The sequence below is a fragment of the Rattus rattus genome, chromosome X, assembly GCF_011064425.1.
Source record: "Rattus rattus isolate New Zealand chromosome X, Rrattus_CSIRO_v1, whole genome shotgun sequence".
Taxonomy (NCBI): Eukaryota; Metazoa; Chordata; class Mammalia; order Rodentia; family Muridae; genus Rattus; species Rattus rattus.
In genome coordinates, this window is record NC_046172.1 from 103,217,365 (window position 1) to 103,238,916 (window position 21,552).

The 21,552-nt window shown below is 45.7% G+C and overlaps 1 protein-coding gene across 1 annotated transcript; it reads left to right on the top strand.

The window, feature by feature from the left end:
• Positions 1 to 13,737: 13,737 nt before the first annotated feature.
• Sowahd (sosondowah ankyrin repeat domain family member D) lies at positions 13,738 to 15,360 on the top strand. The gene has a single exon (XM_032889541.1). It carries the CDS (start codon positions 13,881 to 13,883, stop codon positions 14,865 to 14,867), a length of 987 nt encoding a protein of 328 aa, XP_032745432.1. The 5' UTR covers positions 13,738 to 13,880; the 3' UTR covers positions 14,868 to 15,360.
• The last annotated feature ends 6,192 nt before the right edge of the window (positions 15,361 to 21,552 follow it).

A 21,552-nucleotide genomic window follows, 5' to 3' on the forward strand; every position in this document is an offset into this window, starting at 1 on the left:
GTCCTCCTGCTTCCCCGTAAAGAGCTGGATCATAACTGTGTGCCGCTGTAGCCAGCTGACTTCTTATCAGAGCCTGCTGGTTTGTTTTTTTTTTTCCCAAGATAGGGTTTCACTGTGTAGCCCTGGCTGTCCTAGAACTCGCTCTGTAGACCAGGCAGGCTGCAAACTCACAGAGTTCTACCTCTGCCTCCTGAGTGCTGGGATTAAAGGCGTGTACCACCACTATCTGGCTGCATGCTAATTTTTATGTACATGTGTGAGCATGCACACACAATGATAATACATAATTTTAATATTTGCTACATTCATTTTAAAAATCATAAAACGCTTCTTACAAAAGAGCATTACAGGGCTGGAGAGATGGTTCAGTGGTTAAGAGCACTGACTGCTCTTCCAGAGGCTCTGAGTTTAATCCTCAGTGGCTCATAACCATCTGTAATATGATCGGATGCCACCTTGTGGCATGCAGGCGTATATGCAGCTAGAGCAGTCATACAAATAAATAAATAACTTTAAATAAAAGAGCATTACATTCTGCACACTGATCTAGGCAAATACCAAGGACATGGGAACTATTACTTTCCTCCATATCCTGTCCCCAGTGTTACAACATAAAGCAAGGTGTTCCCATTAATTACATGAGGGAATTTTTAAGCCATCAAGAACAAACAACAAATAAAATCCACTCCCTCTCTTGCTGTTCCAAACTTTCAGTGTCCTTTCTGTGTGTAAGGCACTATTGTGCCTGGTAAACATCAACAGCTTCCCTGCACCTCGGATGCAGAGCACCTAGGAACCAGAGGGATGCTGGCTCTCTAAGTAGATGGAAGTAAAAATGCAGGACTCCGTCGGTTTTCCGCCAATCTTAGAAAAGCTTTTCAGAATACTGCTTCACACTACAAAAAACTATCTTCAATTAGGATCTTTCCACCTCTGTATCCTGCATCACGCTGGTCTGCAGGAAATACTGTGTGTCTTAGTCATTGTTCATTGCTGTGAAGGAACACCATGACCAAGGTAACTGTTACAAAGGCAAGCATTCATTGGAGGCTTGCTTACGGTCTCAGAAATTTAGTCATTATTTAGTCCAGGGGGAGCATGGCAGCATGCAGGTAGACATAGTGATGAAGATGTTCTACATCTGGATCCACAGGCAGCAGGATGAGAGACAGAGACAGTGGGTCTGGCTTTGGCTTTGAAATCTCAAAGCCTACCTACCCTCAGAGACATACTTCCTCCAAGAAGGGCACACCTCCTCTAAAAAGGACATACCTAATTCAACAAGGATATACCTAATTTTTCCAAACAGTTCACTAATGGGGAATAAGCATCGCAAATATTTTATAAACCTATGTGGGCCATTCTCATTCAAACCACAATAGCATGTGTTCTGCGTGTGTTCCTATGTTCCAGTACAGTAATGATCCAACTTTTGGATCAAGGCTCGTCAATTTTGGTTGAAGCTCCTGACTCATGACAGATTTGTTCAGTCCACTGACCACCTTTGTCAATAATAGATCTGGCCAAATCTTTGGGAGTAGTTTCTTGTGTAGTAATAATAGGTCCACCAAGATCACCAGATGAGCCACAAACAAAGCCATGGATAGGAATAAACATATTGAGAACCATCCTGTGGCACATAAACCATCTGCAACTCTGATGGGCTCCCTGTATCTACTGAAGTCCTAAATTTCATCATCACTGAATGTTAAGGCCTTCCTTCCTCATCCGCCATAAGCTATTAGATCTCCTCTGGTGGTGGTGGAAGAACAGGAAGACTCCAATCTCCATTGCTGCCCCAGCCACCTCAACAAGGACTGCATATCATAATCTCTTCTTGAAGGAAACATGGGGCAGCCACCTCAACCAGGAGGCATTCTGTCAAAACTACCTCTTCCTTGTGTGGGACATGCCATGGACGATCTACAGTGCTCATCAAACATCACTGTGCACCTCCTTTGGTGGGAGACGCAGAGCCTTAAGAGTCTTGGTTCCCTTTCCAATCACTTCCCCAGCATTCATGCACTGAAGCACCAGTGTTTCTAGAGCTTTTAATGCTTGGTCCTCTGCCATAGTTCCTGCAGGGCCTTTGCCAAGTTCACCATTGCTTTCAGTGGTGGGGAAAGTTTCTTCTGGCTGCTCGGTTTCCATATTTCCTGGATTAAATGGATATGCTAATAGGGCATAATCAACTGGGAGGCAAGCGTGATAGCGATGCCTGTTAAATACAGTTTACAAAAAGAGTTTAAGGCTATCCTCAGCTATATAATGAGTTGGAGACAGCCTAGGCTACGAAAATGTCTGTCTCAAAAAGAAGAAGAAGAAGAAGAAGAAGAAGAAGAAAAGAAGAAAGAAGAAGAAGAAGAAGAAGAAGAAGAAGAAGAAGAAGAAGGGAGGAGGAGGAGGAAAGAAGGAGGAGGAGGAGGAGGAGGAGGAGGAGGAGGAGGAGGGCCAAGAAAGAAAATTGTGATTTTTATTCCAATAAAATACTTGTTTTAATGATTCTCGTCCCACCACCCCCGCCCCCCAGTGCTGGAGGTAGAGGCCGAGTCTGATAAAAAACGCTGGAGGTATCGCTCTGCCATTAAGCAGCTCCCTGAGCTCTGAAGCTTTGGCTTAGTAAAAAAGACAAACATTCATCCAGCCTTTGGGGATATATATATTTTGCTTATCATTGTTAAAGTAGTCAAAATAATGTCCACGAAACACTGTGGTGACAAACTGAAATGCATGCCTTTGTCAGAAAACACTGCTGGGAGGCATCTGAAATTGTTGACGATGACTCAAACAATCAGTATTATAGTAAAAGACAGCAGGGGAAGTGTTATCTGCAGCTAAGAGAAATGTCTCTAAAATTTCCAGATGTTTCTTTAGTCTTCTGTATTCACTAGACTCTATTCAGCTGATTGAATCCTCAACACACCACTTTTCCGGTCTACACCCCTTCTCTGGTCTAAGGGAAACTTAAAGGAACAGATATATTCTGATCAAAAATGATTGTTTTACATATAGAAATACTAAGCAGGAAGTTGCTATGACTAGTAGAATGAACACACACACACACACACACACACACACACAAATAAATGTAATAGAAATTTATAACACTAAACCTCAAAATACAAAAAAAATTTGTATACAGATGAAATACTGCTCTATCAGGATTCCCCACTCACCCAAGAAATAAAGATGTTAAAAACCAAAATGTGGGGCTAGAGAGATGGCTCAGAGGTTAAGAACACTGGCTGATTTTCCAGAGGTCCAGAGTTCAATTCCCAGTAACCATAGGGTGGCTCACAACCATCTGTAATGAGATCTGGGGCCCTTTTCTGGATTTCAGGTGTACATGCAGGAAAAACACTGTATAAATAACAAATAAATCATTTTAAAACGGTGTCTCTTAGTCAGGGTTTCTATTTCTGCATAAAACATCATGACCAAGAAGCAAGTTGGGGAGGAAAGGGTTTATTGAGCTTACACTTCCACATTGCTGTTCATCACCAAAGGAAGTCAGGACTAGAACTCAAGCAGGGCAGGAAGCAGGAGCTGATGCAGAGGCCATGGAGGGATGTTACTTACTGGCTTGCTTCCCCTGGCTTGCTCAGCTTGCTCTCTTATAGAACCAAGACCACCAGTGCAGGGATGGCACCCCCCACAATGGGCTGGGCCCTTCCCCCTTGATCACTAGTTGAGAAAATGCCTTACAGCTGGATCTCCTGGAGGCATTTCCTCAACTCCTCACTGATAATTTTCTTCTTTTTCTGTGACAATTCTAGCTTGTGGCAAATTGACTCACAAAACCAGTCAGTCCAATGTGCAACTCAACAATATGATTGAAGGAACAAAATAAAGACCTTATCGAAGTGTAGCATCTCATGCCAATAATCCCAGGCCTCAGCAGGATGACAAGGTTGAGGGCAGGTTTATGTCACATAGAAAATTAAGTGCAGGCCACACCAGCCAAAATAAAGCAGGTAGGGGGACTTGTGGAGATGCACTGCTGGACCAGAATCCATGGCAGCCAAAGAGCTACAGCCCCCAACTCAGGTGGAGACCCCCTGCTCACAACAGGCTATACTGGCTGCCAGAAGTCTAGCCTCTGACTCAAGCAGGGAACCTTTGCTTAACCACAGGCCATACAGACCAGAAGACCAGAAAGAAGACAAATCCAGAAATCAGAGGACTAAATGCCAGCATAAGAACACAATCAACAAGGGCAAGGGCAACATGGCACCACCAGAAGTCAGCTATCCTACTACAGCAAGTCTTGAATGTGCCCAACAGAGCTGAAGCAAAGAGAACCGCCTTAATATCAACTTTATTTAGATGATGGAGATCATTAAAGAGGAAGTGAATACTATCCCTTAACAAAAGCAAGGAAAAGACAAAGATTGAAAGAAATGTATAAAAGTGTTCAAGACCTAAACATGGAAATAGAAGCAATAAAGAAAACACAAACTGAGGAACTCCTGGAGATGGAAAATGTAGGTAAGAGAACCGGAACTACAGATGCAAACACCACCAAACAAATACAAGAGATGGAAGAGAGAATCTCAGGGGCAGAAGATACAGCACTCCAAGGAAAGGGTAAATCTAAAAAATTATGGACTCAAAACACCTAGGAAATTTGGGATACTATGAAAAGACCAAACCTAAGAATAATAGGAATAAAAACAAAAACAAAAAAACAACAACAAAAAAAACCCCACAGCTCAAATACCCTGAAAATACTGTCAACGAAATCATAGAAGAAATTTTCCTATGAACATACAAGAAACATACAGAACATCAAATAGACTGGACCAGAAAAGAAGGTCCCCCCCACCATATAATAATAATCAAAGTATTAAACATACAGAACAAAGATAGAACATTAGAAGCTGCAAGGGGAAAGACCAAGTAACATATGTAGGCAGGCTTATCAGAACTACACATGACTTCTCAACAGAGACTCCAAATGCCAGAAGGGCCTGGACAGATGTCTTGTAGACCATAAAAGACCACAGATGCCAACCTAGACTACTATACCCAGCAAAACTTTCAATCACCATAGATGGAGAAACCAGGATATTTCCATGTCAAACTATAGATTTAAACAATATCCACCACAAATCCAGCCCTACATAAGATACTAGAAGGAAAACTCCAACCCAAAGATAACTACATCCAAGAATACAAAGGAAATAATTTGTTCCATGCCAGCAAAAACAAAAAGCACAGCACACACACACACACACACACACACACACACACACACACACACACACACACACACACACACCATCACAACAGGAAATAACAATCACTGGTCATTAATACCTCTCAACATAAATGGACTGCATTCCCCAATAAAAAGACACAGGCTAACAGAATGGATGTGAAAACAGGACCCATCATTCTGCTGCATACAAAAAGCACACCTCAATAATACAGATAGACAGCACCTCAAGGCTGGAAAAGAAATTTTCAAACAAATGGACCCAAAAGCAAGCTGGAGTAGGCATTCTAATATCTAATAAAATAGACTTCAAACTAAAATTAATCAAAAGATATAGAGAAGACACTTTATACTCAAAGGAAAACTCCAGCAAGACCAAGTTTCAATCCCTAACATCTATGTCCCAAACACAAGGGGCAACCACATTCGTCAAAGAAACATTGCTAAGTTTAAATTGCACATAGAGCCCATACGTTAATAGTGGGAGACTTCAACACCTCACTCTCACCAATTGACAGGCCATCCGGACAAAAAGTAAACAGAGAAACAATGAAACTCACAGACATTACAAATCAAATTGACCTAACAGACATCTGTGGAATACTTCACCCAAACACAAAAGAATATTTCTTCTTCTCAGCACCCGATGCAACCTTCTCCAAGATTTCCAATATACTCAGGCACCAAGCATGTCTCAACAGATACAAGAAAAATGAAGTAACCCCCTCCATTCTACCAGATCACCACAGACTAAAACTGGATTCTGACATCAGAAACAACCAAAAGCCTACAAGCTCCTGGAAACTGAACAACTCTCTATTCAGTGACTACTGGGTCAGGTAAGAAATAAAGAAAGAAATCAAAGATTTTCTATAATTCAATGAAAATGAAAAAATGAACATATGTAAATTTGTGGGACACAATGAAAGCAGCGCTAAGAGGGAAATTCATAGCACCAAGTGCTCTCATAAGGAAACTGGAGAGATCTCATACCGGCAACTTAAAAGCACACCTGAAAGCTCTAGAACAAAAAGAAGCACATACACCCAGGAGGAGAAGGCGGGAAACAATCAAACCGAGGGCTGAAGTCACTGCTCTGTTGCTGTGAATCGATACCATGACCACAACAACTCTCCCAACGCATTTAATTGGGTGGGGCCTGGCTTACAGTTTCAGAGGTTTAGTCCATTATCATCCTGGTGTGAGCAGTGCTCAGAGCTACATCCTGATCCATAGGCAGAGAGGCCGAGACACTGGGCCTAGAGTGGGCTTTTGGAAGCCAGGATCCTCTCCCTCCAAAGTGCTGTGATCAGAGGCGTACACCAGCACATCCAGAATGCTCGGTGGCTTTTGAGCCAAGTAGCCTTGGGCAGATCACTTGGTCTCCTTCAATATCACTGGCTTGTTGCATAAGTTAAAGAAATCATTAAAAATACAACAGAGCCAGGATCCAGACTGGACAGATGATTCAGCAATTAAGAAAGACACCTGCTGCTTTAGCAGAGGACCTGCGTTCAGTTCCCAGCATCCACATTGGGTGGCTCACATCTGCCTGCAACTTTAGTTCCAGAGAATCTGATGCCTTCTTTTGGACTCTGAGCACTGAATGCATGTGATACACATACATACATGCAGGTAAAACACATTTGCACATAAAGATAATTTGCACCTGAAAAATATCTTTTCTTACCAGGTGGTGGCACATGACTTTAATCCCAGCATTTGGGAGGCAGAGGCAAGTGGATTCCTGAGTTCGAGGACAGCCTGGTCTACAGAGCAAGTTCTAGGACAGTCAAGGCCACACGGTTAAAGTCTGTCTTGAAAAAAATATATATATATATATATATATGATCTTGGCCTATATTTGAGGTGGGTCCTGAGATGGGAGAATCACTTGAGTCCCAGAGTTCAATACCAGCCTGGATAACACAATTCTTTGTCTATAATTGATCAGAGAGGTCTGAGAACGTTGCTCAGTAGTAGAACACACTCGTCTAGCAGCTGTGAGGAGCTGAGTTCAATCTCCAGCCCTACACACACACACACACACACACACACACACACACACACATCATTACGAAAAAAGTGTGCTTTAAAAAAAATTCTGAGACAGTATTATTCCAAGCCTTAAATATTACAGAAGTCATTTTTTTTCAGTGATGGTGTTGTAACGCAAGGAAGGCCTTACACATGCTAGACAAGCATTCTACCACTGACTTAACTTCTCTCAGTAAAGTGACAAACCACCGTGTCACTCACTATTCTCTCCCTCTCTCTCCAAATGGTTCTCTTCTTCAGGATGATACCTATAGGCCTTACCATAAGTTCCAGCACCAGTACCTCCATCCTTGTTGCTACCTAAAAGCCAAGGGTGAGCAGCCCCGGGACATGGCACAAGCCTGATTTCTCCCCACCTGCAAATTCCCTTAACCCAGGCTAAAATCCTGCCTTTCGGGTTTTCTCAGTCACTGGTTTGTTAGAGCGCCCTCGTGTGTCAGCACATGGTAATACTTCCAGCGTTTTCCTGCAGGAGGCAGTTTAGTCAAACAATTTCGACGCTATGGGGAATATTTTTTCTCCTCACACATCCGACCTGGATTGTTGGGCCCCAGTCAGGCTGTTGAAACCCTAGTGTTAAGGCAGATTTCCTTTTGAGTTACTACCAAGGCAAAAAGGTTTCTTTCTGCTCTCTGGCCACCGCCAGGTCATTTTGAGCAATGTTAACACATAATTTGAGTTCACTTCAGCTTGATTATACCACCTCCTACTCCGAGTAGCCCCAGCTCACAAATAAGACTTAAACTTTTGTATGTGGGTATGAAAGAGTAGAGGAAGATAATGTCAACGTACTGGGAAGGTACAAAGTATGGCTTGTTTATAGTTTAGAAGGAAAAATACTGAAAATGACTTCCCTGATTGGCTAAATGGCTCAGCGGGCAGAGGTGCCTGCTACCTACCCTAGATGGTACAAAGCAGAGGGGCTAAGTTCAATCCCCAGAACCACAGAAAGGTGGAAGGATGGAGCCAACTCCACAACGTTGTCCTTTGATCTCCATATCCACACCACAGCATGCTCGCTCATGTACTTGAGCATGCGCGTGCGCGCGTGCACGCACACATACACACACAATAAAACAAAAAATTAAAAAATTTAATGACCTCTCCTAGGATAAAAGCTTCAAGAAGGGGAAAATAACAATCAGAGATCAACAACTGACATTGTACAAACACACACACACACCATTACCAACACTAGCACCACCACCATACTGCCAGCACTTAAACATCCATTCTGGGACACTCTGTGTTAGCTACATGTCTATTGCAGTGACAAAACACCATGGCCAATACAAACATATAAAAGAAAGGGTTTAATTGGGGCATGTGATTCTGATGGGTTAGAGTCCATGGTGCTGACAGCAGAAACATCTGAGACATGGCAGATACATCTTGAAATACGGAGATGGGAGGGGGAATGGCATGAAAACCTCAATGCCTGGCCCTCATGAAGCAGCTTCTCCAACAAAGCCACACCTGATCCTTTCCAAGCAGCTGTACCAAGTGGGGACCAAGTAGTCAACCATGTGAACCGCTGGAGGACATTTCTAATTGAAGTACCATGCACTCACACCCACGTGGTATGCAAAAACAGATTTCTATCCCACCAAGAATTGTATGACATTATATCTGGGTTTCATGGTACACATTTAATCCTAGCACTTGGGAAGCAGAGGCAGGCAGATCTCGGAGTTCAGATCACACAGGACAATAAGTGATACCCTGCCTTCCCCTTCCCACCCCCAAATCTTTTGGCTTTGGCAGAGGTCTTGGGGTGGGGGAACCCCTATATCTGTAGTCTCCAGAATGTTCTCCATTCTCCCTTTGACAGACACTCTGGGAGTCTGAGAGATTTACATACCATATTCTATTTACACATCTTCCTCTTGCCTGTTGGGCAATTTTTCAGAACCAATAAAGTCCACTGCCAAATTTCACTGACATCCTAGGCTACACAGGCCTTAGAGTTTACTCTAGGACCGGTGTCCCTGAGAAACTGTGTGTAAAGTAGCTAGAGTCACTAATGCAAGCTTCTAATCTCAGTATTTGGGAGGCTGAGTCACAAAGAATCAACAAGTGTGGAGAGAAACTTGGGCTACATAGTGAGGCTCTTTCTCAAAACCACAACAAACAGATTTCTTTTAGGCAAGGCATTGTGGCGCACACCATAATCCCAAAAGTCAGTGGGCTGAAGCAGAAGGATCTTAAGGTCAAAGTCAGCCTAGAAAACATAGCTAGAGCCTCTCCAAATAACTCCTCTTCATTAACATGGTCCAGGATCCATAGCTAACACCATGGAGGCATTAAAGGGACGTGTGAGGCTATTCCTGATTGCTGACTTAACTCCATCTGGAATGAACTGCAGTCCAAAAATGGATGGCACACCCGTGATCCGGATCTTGAGGCTTTTGACCCAGATCTTCACACAGGATGACACATGCTGTCAATCCAGATCTTGAGACATAGTGGCCATAAAAAAACTTAGGCCAAGGCAAGGTAGTACGGGCCTTTAATCTCAGATCTCTGAGTCCAAGGCCAGCCTGGGACAGAGCAAGTTCCAGATCCAGGTGTGGTGGTACAAACCTTTAATCTTGGCCATACATTCTGCTGGAGGCTTACATAAGGACATTGGAAGAAGGAAGACTCACTCTTCTTCCCCTGATTGTACTTACTTGCCTTACTATGAAGGCGACATAGCTTCAGTCTCTGGAAATAGAATTCAACAAGAGCGTGTGTGTCATGGGTATGTCTCGCTGGGCAGGGCCTGTCTTTGCAGTCTTTGAGCACATCTGTTGGAACCTACTTCTACAGGATTCCAGCTTATACAGGGGACCAGCTGAAACACCTAACCTCATTGGACTGAGCAACAAGTAGATTCTTGGACTTCCCGTTCACTGCTGACCATTGTGGGGTTAGTTGGACTACAGAGTGTAAGTCATCACAACGAATTCCTTGATATATAGAGACATTCCATAAGGTCTGTGACTCTAGAGAACCCTGACTAATACAGTATTTCAGCAGCAGCAACACAAATTACCGATCTCACAGTCATCTTTGGTGTGGCATTGGTGGTGTGGTGGTAGGCATAGCTACTACCTTCTAACTCTGGACCAATCATCTCCCAGGGTTTGAAGAGATGAGAGTTAGGGGTGCAGCTTAGTGGTAGAACACTTGCCTAACTTGTGTGACACCTAGGTTCCATCTTGGACGTGCAAGTAAGATGAAGGCAGGCAGGTACTTCACATAATTAGCGTCTCAGTCATAAGCAAGTTGATAACATCCCTTCTGTTTCTCATTCCTTCTACCCTGTTCCCTCGATGCTATAACAGAGATAGAGCCTGGCGTGGTGGGGATCAGGGTGTGCAGCAGGTGTTGTAAGGAAGAGAGAGCTCTTTAAGCAAAGATGAAACGAGCTACTAGAGAGGCACCATGGCTCGACCTCTGGAAATAGAATTCAAGAGCATGTGTGTCATGGGTGTGTCTTGCTGGGGGGGCCTGCCTTTGCAGTCTTTGAGCTGGAACTAGTGATGTTATTAATGCTGATAGGAGGGGCACTAACTGCTTGCTTGGTGGCAAGGACAATTAATAGTTCTAGCATTCTCCTTGCTGGCATTTTGATTTAAAGAAAATATTGCTGCAGCTGTTCACATAGTCTAGAAGTATGTGCGTGTGCATGCATGTGGTTTGGTGTTTACAGATTTGGGGTTATGGAGGGGAGTTTCCAGAGCAACAGAATAGCTTGCTTGTCAGTCGGAGTTCATTTGGAAAATGAAAGCCTGAAAGCTTAGAAGTCCACTTTGGGCCTGGGCCTGGGCTGGGTGGGGCCTGTTTTTAAGTAGTCTGTAGAAGCAAAGAGGTAGCTTTGGCCATTTGGCTCAAGGAAAAATCAATTTAATCATTATTTTTCTGTCTCGTTATAAGCTAGGCAAATCAATGCATTTCGAAGTCCTGCAGATTTGGTGTAATGCAGCAATACAATTCGAGAATCACAGTTTCCTAAGCTGCCGACCTAGAACAAAGTAGAACCTATTTATTTTTTCTGCAAATACAGAGTATGTACACGGAGAGTTTGGTGCAATCATCAAACAGTTCAGAGTTCACTGGACCTGTCTGAGAAGAGAAATACAATAGGCAATACAATACCCTCTACGCTGGGTGACAATGGGGCCATGGAAACAGGGGTTGGGAAGTAAGAGGATCATTTTGGACTGTGGTAGAGGAGGCTGGTTGGATAAGGTGGATACTGAGGTTGATCTTAAAACGTGAAGAACTTTACTAGACCTGAGTGTGAAGGAAGAGGGAGGCTGGGGCAGGGGGATTGCTGAGAGTTCCAGACCTGTCAGGACTATACAGTGAGTAGTACCAGGGCAGCCGGAACTATGTGAAACAATCCTATCTCAAAACCAAAACAGAGCCAGGCATGGTGACAGAGGCATGTAATTCCACCACTTGGAAGGTGGAATCAGGAGGATCAGGAGATCAAAGCCAACCTGGGTTATATAAGACCCTCATCTCAAAGGCACCCAACATCAACTAATTAACTTAAAAGAGAGAGCGAAAGGAGAGTGGCCTAGGCAGAAAAGGACGAGTGAGAGATAAGGGAGACTTCGACTTGGTCTGGCTCAGCCATTTGGCTGCAATTTGGCCCTTGTGTGAGTACTTTGCAGCAGATAAACCTGGCTGCAATGGCAGTCTCTTTGTGCCAGAACAAAGGCTACCGTGTCACACACACTTACTCTGCTACTTCCTGCTGGGTGACCTTGGGCAAGTGGTCTAAGTTCTCGGCAAACTGAAAGTTAGGATGCCTTCTTCGACCCTAAACCATGGGGAAGAAGTAAGAAGTAACACCTATCTGGCGTCTGGCACTGTCTAGGAGAGAGTAAATATTTTTTTAAAGTAGGTTAAAATTCATATACTGTCAGAAAAGAACACACTCGAGATATTTAGAGCTGGCCCTAAATATTTGAACAGCAAGCAGGAAAAGTCACCGTCTCACACTGTCCATGGCTGGTGCCACTGTAAGTCCCAAACGAGAAGGCTGGCTTGGCCTCAGTCGCCACCCCTCCTGATCCGGACTGCTTGAATACTCTGGCTTCCTGCCTCTACTCCCAACATCATCTTCCAAACACAACCTGAATCATGGCTGTGTCCCTCCCTGGTTCAAAAGCCTTCTATAGCTCCCTCTAGCTTGCAGGCTGAGTTTCTTAACACCGTGGGGGAGGGAGGCGTAAAAACTACTGTCATACGGGACAGAGCACCCCTGTATTCCCAGCACTTGAGAGGAAAACAAAGAAAGATCAGAAATCCAACATTATTGTTGGCTACATATTGAGTTCCAGGCCAGCCTTGGCCACATAAGACCATTATAAGAACCATCTCTCTTGGAACCAGAGGCAGGAAAGTTTCACCTCTAGTCCCCGCCAGCCTGTCTCAAAATACTGTCTCAAACAAACAAAACACACACACACACACACACACACACACACACACACACACACACACACACACACAAATCAAGCAAACAGCAAAATCATCCGTTGGTAAACCGAAGAGTAAAAGTAGTCTAATGTTGGAATAAAAAGATAAACTATCCACCTTCTTCAAAAAATCAGAAGCTATGCGTTTCCTAACATCAGCAGGTTTCTTAAGGAAATACCAGAGATGAATGAAGCTGGAAAGAGGACAGCTGTTTGTCTGTGGCGCTGGGTCAGATTCACCTGCAGCTGCCTTTTCAAACCCACCCAGAGAAGTAATGAAGGGAGAAGGCAGAGTCAGGCGGAAATCTGCTGCTGTGCTCTGGGAAACACCTCTCCAACTAGATCTCTGGGCTCAAGTTTCTCAGCAGGAATCCCCGACAGCACTCCGGCGCTGCTGCGCACAGAAGGTCAAGGTTACAGAAAGCAGGTTGATGAGCCTGAGTCAGAGCTCGCCAGGCTGCCTCCTGAAGGCTTAGGGAGACGAAGCACGGGACAAAGTGCAGACAGATTTCAAAAAAGGGGGTGAGAGAGAGAGAGAGAGAGAGAGAGAGAGAGAGAGAGAGAGAGAGAGAGAGAGAGAGAGAGAGAGAGAGAGAGAGAGAGGAGCGATCGCCCCTGACGCTCCGAGATCGCGCTCCTGAAGATAGCGACTGGAAGCCCGACTCAGTCCCCAGGTGACCAGGGGCATTTTTCACCCCAGCAGCAGCATGGGTGCTGAGAACCAGGGTGACCAGAGCACACATGCCAGCCCCACACTCTCCTAGTTTGCCAGCCAGGTGCGGGAGGCTGGGCTACCGCTCACCTGGCCTCTTGAAGTGGAGTGGGTCGCGTCCTGAAGTCGCCGCGCTCCTGGTGGAGTGGTACCCAAAGGTAGACTCCCGGCCGTAGCAGGGGACACAACTGGACGGCCCACCCCTCCACGCCTCCCACCGCCCACAAAGGCACCCTCCCCTGGATTGTCCCCTCCCACCGGTCCATCTCCTCCCCTTCTTCGCTCCCTCCCTCGGAGCCCAGTTGCTCAAGACGCTTCCTTCCCCACCGCCAGCTCCAGTTCCTCTCCCTGTGGGGCCCTTGGAAGGCCAACGAACGCTAGACCCCGGAGCCACCCGGGCGGCAGCTGGAAGATCATGGCCCAGGCCCTAGAAGACAGGAACCCTCTGTCCGAAGCCTCGGACGAGCCTTCCGAGTCAAGCGCGCCCAGCACCCCGCAGATCCGCTCCCACAGTAAGGACTCCCGTTGCCTTGGCAGGTACAAGGGCCAAGCTGTCGCGGCCAGTGCCAACCTGTCCCGGGAGCGAATCATCCCCAGGGCCCTGACGGTGAGTGGGGCAAACGGGACACGCCGGCGCGGGGCGCTGCGGGAGCTGCTGGGGCTGCAGGGGGCGGCTCCCACCGGGTGTCTGTCCGAAGAGCACTTGGAGTTCGCTGCGTCTGGGTCCCGCCGCTCGAGCGGGCAGGGCAGCGGCCGAGTGTGCCTTGAGCCGCGGGAGCACGCGTGGATTCTGGCAGCTGCCGAGTGCCGTTTTGAAGTGCTGCTGGAGATGCTGGAGGTTGAGCCCAGCTTGCTGATGCGGGAGGACCCGATCACTGGTTACAGCGTGCTGCACTGGCTGGCCAAGCACGGGCGCCACGAGGAGCTCATTCTATTGCACGATTTTGCTAGGCGCCGGGGACTACCATTTGATGTGAGCGCCCCTGGCAGCGGTGGCCTCACGCCACTCCACCTGGCGGCTCTGCAAGGCCATGATATGGTCATCAAGGTGCTGGTGGGAGCCCTGGGTGCTGACCCCTCACGTCGAGATTACAATGGCAACCGACCTTGTCACTATCTGCGGCCAGATGCTTCTCTGAGCCTCCGGGAGCTGTCAGGTGCAGAAGAATGGGAGATAGAACGTGACAGAGAGCTTGAAAACGCCAACAACAACAGCAGCAGCACCACCACCACTACCACCGGATGGCTGAAACGCACCTCAAGTGTATCGCGCATCAAGTCCGTGGGAATAAACTACAAAGAGGCATCTCAGTCAGCCAAAGAGAAGAAGGCATGGGGCAATCAGGGAGGACAAGGCAATGGCCTTCTGCGCCAGCTCTTCCCCTTCACCCAGAATCGTTGAAGGTGACATGGACCAGAGAGCTCATTCATAAACTGTTCCTGACCCCACCCAAGCAGATGCTCCTCTGATGCAGCTTGGGCCTGCAATGGGTTAACTGACCACATCTGGGCCCCTAGTCCTGTCCTAGGTCTCCTGTCCGAACATTCAATAAAGAAAGAGACCAAAGAACCAGGCTGGCCCTGGTACCCAGCCACAATACTGTGGGACTTTGGACATTTGGAACCAGAGCGTGAATCCTGCTTGGAAGACAAGAGGGAAGTTAAGCTTCTAGTAACCTTTTCTGGGTGGATTGAAACCATTAAAAGACTAATTTAAGACTGTACACTACTGGTGCAGAGCAAATGTCTAATACCGGCCAGCCTGGGTCTGCTGCTAAGAAATCTCCGTGTGCTGGTTGAGTTCGCCCCTGGCAACCTGCTCCCAGGCTGGCCAGGCCTGAGCAGTCTCACAGAGCCTAATATATCATGGAGGGGATATCCCCCCACATAACAAAGCTGTCTTTGAGTGTCTTTATTATTATTATTATTATTATTATTATTATTATTATTATTAATCATGGGGTGGGGGACCTACTTATGTTTGCAAGGAAGAGGGTACCAATCGATCCCTTCAAGCTAGTGATCTGTGGCAGGCTCTGGGCTTCATTCCCTGAGCAAATGTTCAGAAGCCCTGCACCAAAGGAATGACGTTCACCTTGGCTCTGAGTAGAAACACACAGTTCCCCCTGCTTCCTCAGCCCTGGCATCCACATCTGGCTTCAAGCACATGCCTCATCCTGGAAGAGTTGTCCTGGAGGGAGGCCCAAGGGTAATGAAAAGGGAAAGCCATCAAATTTATATTTTCGGTAGTTCATTGTGTATCAGTAATTGAGTTGACTCGTGTCCTCCAACTAGACACGCCCACTCAGTAGAGACCCGGCTTTCTTCATCCAAGCCAGCCTGGCTCTCATCCACATTTTTTTTTCTTTTTTGAGTTAAGCGTGATATGGAAGTTGTAGTTTTGGAAAATTGCTCCCATTCAGAAGCCGCATGAATGAAACAGAACACAGGAGGGTTGGTTGATTCAGCTGAAGTATGTGTGTGTAGGGGGCGGGGGATAGCTGGTAATTAAAAAGCCATGCTGCTTTAGAGAATAGTGCTTTAAAAAAAATACTGGATCCTGGATGCTTTCATAGCATTTCAATACACTGTTGTACTTCCAGGCCCTCAGCCCAGGCTTTGAACACTAGAACAGCTCATATACCTTACCCTGTGCCCATATATCCAGGCCTCCTCACTCCTGCCTCAGGAGCCTCTTTGTCCCACGCATGCTGGGAGCTCTCTCCTTTCCTGTAGTGACCTGTAGTTCTTATCCACAGGATGACCAAACCCTTCTATTGCCATTTCAGCCCTACCCAGTCTCCTGGGACTACACTTTGGGATCTATTTTAACCTGTCATTTCTTTGGCTTATAACAAAGTATTCAGGAATGTTTGATGGGAGGGGAGAACAGTTTCTAGATCTCATCAAGTGCCACTAGCATGTGTCCTTAGTCCCTCTATCCCTGTGCCCATTTTTAGGTGGAAAGTGCCTAATTTACATTGGACTGTGGTCCCTGCTCCACACCTCCTCATGTCCGGTTGCCAAGGTGAGTTGGGCTTCACGAGGATTGGCTGGCTGAGCCTTCTTGCCACATGTCTACTGGCTCACAAGGTAAGTCTGGCATGTACTGAGCATTCAGGGGACACCTTTGCTAGCTGTCTAAAGTAAGAAGCTTATGCATCTTAACAATTAGCAAGCAGATTTGAGGACCTGAGATGAACACCCAGCTCTTTCCAAAAAGAAACTGAAGGCAGCTGGGGGATTTCAGAGTGGCTTTTCATAGCACCTGGAGTTAGCTATTCTTTCCCACAGATTTTTCTCATCACTGTGATATGGCCTAGCCTGTCTCCTCCATGTAAAATTGAGGATTGGCTGCAAAGGATACAATCCCATGCTGAAAATGCTCGTGGCATTTCTGGTATGCTCTTGGAGGCAACACTGGTATGCTCACACCAAGAGAAAGAGTAAATTCTCTGAGAAACAGAGTTAGGAAAATGATGCAAAATTAAACTCTTAGTGCTGGACAAGGCAGGCAAGAAAGACCTTTAAAAGCAAGAATGGGTTGGGTAAGGGAGAGAGTTGGGAAATGAGTGCAGACAAAGCAAGGAGGAGAACCTGACTTGATATACACAGACAAGAACAGCAAAGGCTTTCTGGGGAGGAAGGTGGGAAGGTACGTGAGGCTGGGGGATGAGTGGGAGCTGGTCAGTGAATGAAGCAAGTGCCAGGAACTGCCAGTCAGTTTGGCAGGATGGGAGCTGGGGAGTGGTTCGTGATAAGGCTGGAAAAGCAGACGGGGCTCCAGATCATGACGGGTTTCCCAGGCTCTGCTAAAAGAGGCATATTGATAAATTTAGCCAAAAAGATACTTAGGAGTCATGCAAAGGTCTCTAAGCAGAGAAGTAAAATGATAAGATTTAAGGAAATCACTCTGGGGTCACAGGGAGGTTGAATGGCTATGCTAAGGAGAAAATAGAGCAAGGACTCTCGAGCAAAGTGTCCTTAATGCTTCAAGGAAAGCCATGCTTCAGTTAGGGACAACTCCTGTGAGGTAGTGCCTTGGATCTTTTCTTTCCCTCTACACCAGGGGTTGTCAAACTTCCTAATGTTGTGACCTTTTAATACAGTTCCTCATGTTGTGGCGACACCTCCCACACACACACACCCAACCCTAACTTTATTTTCATTGCTACTGTATAACTGTAGTTTTGCTACTGTTATGAATGGTAATGTTAATATCTCATATGCAACCCCTGTGAGAAGGTCATTTAACTCCAAAAGGTGTGGCGACCCACAGGTTAAAAACTGCTGTTCTCTGGGGTTGGGGATTTAGCTCAGTGGTAGAGTGCTTGCCTAGCAAGCGCAAGGCCCTGGGTTCGGTACTCAGCTCCGGAAAAAAAAAACTGCTGTTCTCTACACCTGTACTCCAAGAGGCCTACTTTGAAGCCCCATATATACAGAAGTGGCAGCGTGGAACTCCTCAGATTGCAGCTAGCTGGAGGTTTTCCACTTCCTACCCGTTCCTTTGATCCTAGATGGACAGACAGCTGGCCTATGGAGGAAAAATCAGTCCCATTGATGGAGTAGAAAGGGTCGAGCCTACACTGGGTTCAAATCCTGACTCTCAGTTGGTGACCTTGAGCAGAGTGCCCACCTCTCTGAGGTGTAGTTTCCTCCTCGATAAACCAGGAGCAATCCACTCTCCCAGAGAGCTGTTGAGATTCCAAAGCCTCTGCCAACAAGATGTATCACACTAGAAACACACTGGGAGAAGAAAATGTGCTACAGGAAGCCAGTGCAAAGGGCTCAGAGGGACTCGTGGTGACATCGGATTATAGGCCACGGTAGTTCAGGAGGAATCTTGTGGCTAAAATACATTATCTCCGTTTTAAAGTGGGTTGAAAATATAACTCAGTTGGGAGAGTGCCTCCTCAGCACACATGACGTTCTGGGTTGATTCCTGCTGCTCTACAGACCTGCCATGGCAGTACATGCCTGCAATCCTAGCAGTGGAGAAGTGGCGGTAGACTGAGTAGAAGTTCAAGGTCATCCTTGACTGTAGAGTGAGGTCAATGCAAGGCTGGACTTCGTGAGAGCGTGCCATAAAGGAAAGATAGAACAGAATCGGGGTTCATGTTTATTACTTTCCACATGTGCCAGAGGAATAGCTGTTCCTCAAAAGGGGCATTGGTGGCTCTGCTGATGACCATAACCTATGGACTTTGACTTACTTTTTATTTATGTTTGTTTGTTGCTGGTCTCTCTTACATGAAGCACATGCTTCACTATTGAGATACAACTTTAGTGCTGTTATATTCCTAGGGGCGTTGTTTATTTTGAAAGAGGGTCTTGTATAGCAAAGGTTAGCGCTAAACTGATCTTCCTGCCACTTCTACAAGTGTTGGAATTACAGATACCTCTCTCTCTCTCTCTCTCTCTCTCTCTCTCTCTCTCTCTCTCTCTCTCTCTCTCTCTCAAATTTATCCATACCTTGTTTTGTTTTGAGGCAGAGTCTCTCTCTCAGCACAAACTGGCTTGGAACACACTTTGTCGGGCAACCATGACTTCTAATGCAAGGCAATCTTTTGCCTCACCTTTTTGAGTCCTGGGATCATAGACGTGAGTCACCATGCCCAGCTTTTAAGACATGCTAGGTAAATAACTCAGGTGGTAGAGTGCTTGATTCGCATGCACAAGGACATAGGCTCAAGTCTTGAAAAACAACTTTTATTAAATGTCCATCAAATGTTAAACGTGTCAGATATCGTTTCCAGTGAAATCATAAATGGGAGTCCAAACCAAGTCTGAAATCTGCTGAAGAGAAGAAAGCTATTCCTTAAGCCTTTAATTTCTTAACCCTATTTATCTATGGAAATGTCCTTACTCCACCTAAACATACCATGTCCAGTGCTTCCAGTCTCCCTGTCTTTATTATTAACTGAACAATAAAAGGGGGATGACTTGGGGGATAGGCATAGCGAGGTTGATAGAATGTTTGCCTAGTGCGTAAAAAGCCCTTGGTTCGATCCCCAGTGCCACATAGTTGCCCGTGGTGGTATATGTTGTAATCCTAGCGCTTGGGAGTCAGAGGCAGGAGGATCAGACCAGCCTAGACTATCAGACCCATCCCCCTACCCCTCCACACACAGCAAGGCTAAGCATAGTGGCTCAGGCCTGTAATTTCAGCACTCAGGAAACAGAGGAAGGAGGCTAGCTACAAATCCAAGGTCAGCTTGGTTTCTATATGGAGTTCCAGACCAGCCAAAGCTCTATAGAGAAACCATGTCTCAGAAAATAAAAAAAAATCAACCAATCAAAAAATAACAACAAGGGCTGGAGAGATGGCTCAGTGGTTAAGAGCACCACTGCTCTTCAGAGGTCCTGAGTTCAATTCCCAGCAACCACATGGTGGCTCACAACCATCTGTAAAGAGATCTGATGCCCTCTTCTGGTGAGTCTGAAGACAGCTACAGTGTACTTGTATATAATAAATGAATAAATCTTTAAAAAAAAAAAAAAAAAAAAAATAACAACAAAATAAAACCAAACAAACAAAAAACTGGAATGTCTTGCTCACAATCCCAAAAGTTAGGCAGTCGAAGACCAGGGTACGAGCAATCTGCTTTGGTGTCTGTTGAGGGCCCATCACTCCTCATTTATAATGCTTTCTGTGTGATTTCACATGTGAAGACAGAGGGACCAGTTTCTGGCTGAAGATGCTTTTTACAAGATATTAATCCTATTCACAGACATTGATCCCCTTGTAATTTGTCTCCCCAAGAAACCTACCTACCACCAAAATACAAGGACCCTAAGTTATTATAGTGTGTTGTGTGTGTGTGTGTGTGTGTGTGTGTGTGTGTGTGTGTGTGTGTGTGTAGTGGTTAGGTTTCAACACATGAATTTTGAAGTGACACACACATTATGCCTCCCAACTGCTGAATCCAACATTTTGTCTTAGTTTCTGTCTTTGGCAGTCTCCTCTTCCTTGGACTTCTCTGCTCTCATACAGTGTTCTATGGCTCTGTTACTATTCACTAGGATAAAGCCCAGAAAAGGTGCCTCTTCTCCTTTACTCCCCCTCAGGTCCTCTCATTCCTTCCCCTTGGGCCCCAACCCACCTCTCTGTTCCAGCCACATAGTTCTTCAAGAACTATGCTCCTTTTGTGAAGCTGTGTTGTTTCTTGAAACGGGCTGACCTGGAACTTAATATGTACATCAGGCTGGCCTCGAACTCAGAGATCCTCCTGTGATTATGAGATTAAACATGTGAACCAAGACGAGGGACAATAGTCATGCTCATATGCACTCCCGAATTGCTATTTTACCAGAAACACCAGCCTCACTTCCTTGTTCAGCCTCCTCTCCAGCCCTTCTGAATCGTCCTTCTGGTTTCCTCATATGATCCCTGTTCTAGCTCTTAAGGTTGCCAAAAGAAGGAAAAACAGTGGATGAGGAAGGATGGCAGGTAGGTAAAAGGATGCATGAAAGCAGGAAAAAGACACTAGAGCATTTGGGTATCAAGAGGGTGAAGGACCTGAGGAGGAAGGAGAATCTATCTACTAAAGAACACTGCTCAAAAAATGGTATAATGATGCCCTCTTGTTTGCTAATTTAAAAAAAATATTATAAAAAGATTCTTTCATGGCGAGTGGTGGTGTCGCACACCTTTAATCCCACGACATGGGAGGCAGAGGCAGATGGATTTCTATGTTTGAAGCCAGCCTGGTCTACAGAGCAAATTCCAGGACAACCAGGGCTACACAGAGAAACTCTTGTCTCAAAAACAAAATCAAACAAACAAAAACAAAAATGCGGTTCTCCTTTGAGGCAGTTTTTTTTTTCTTCTGTTGCTCAGTGTAGAAAAACTCTGCACGTTCAATTCCTTCACAAAGTCCTGGCCAGCAGTCGCATATTCAGCCACTTCCACACCCTCCTCCGTAAGATTTTATACATCAGGCTGGCTCACCTCAGACCCACTTTGTGTTTGAGCTTAAACTCCTAATTCTCTTACTCACCCTAGGATAATAGACATAAACCACCACACCTGGTTTTATGCCATGTTGGGGATCAGGATGTCAACAAGGGCCTCCTGCATGGCAGGC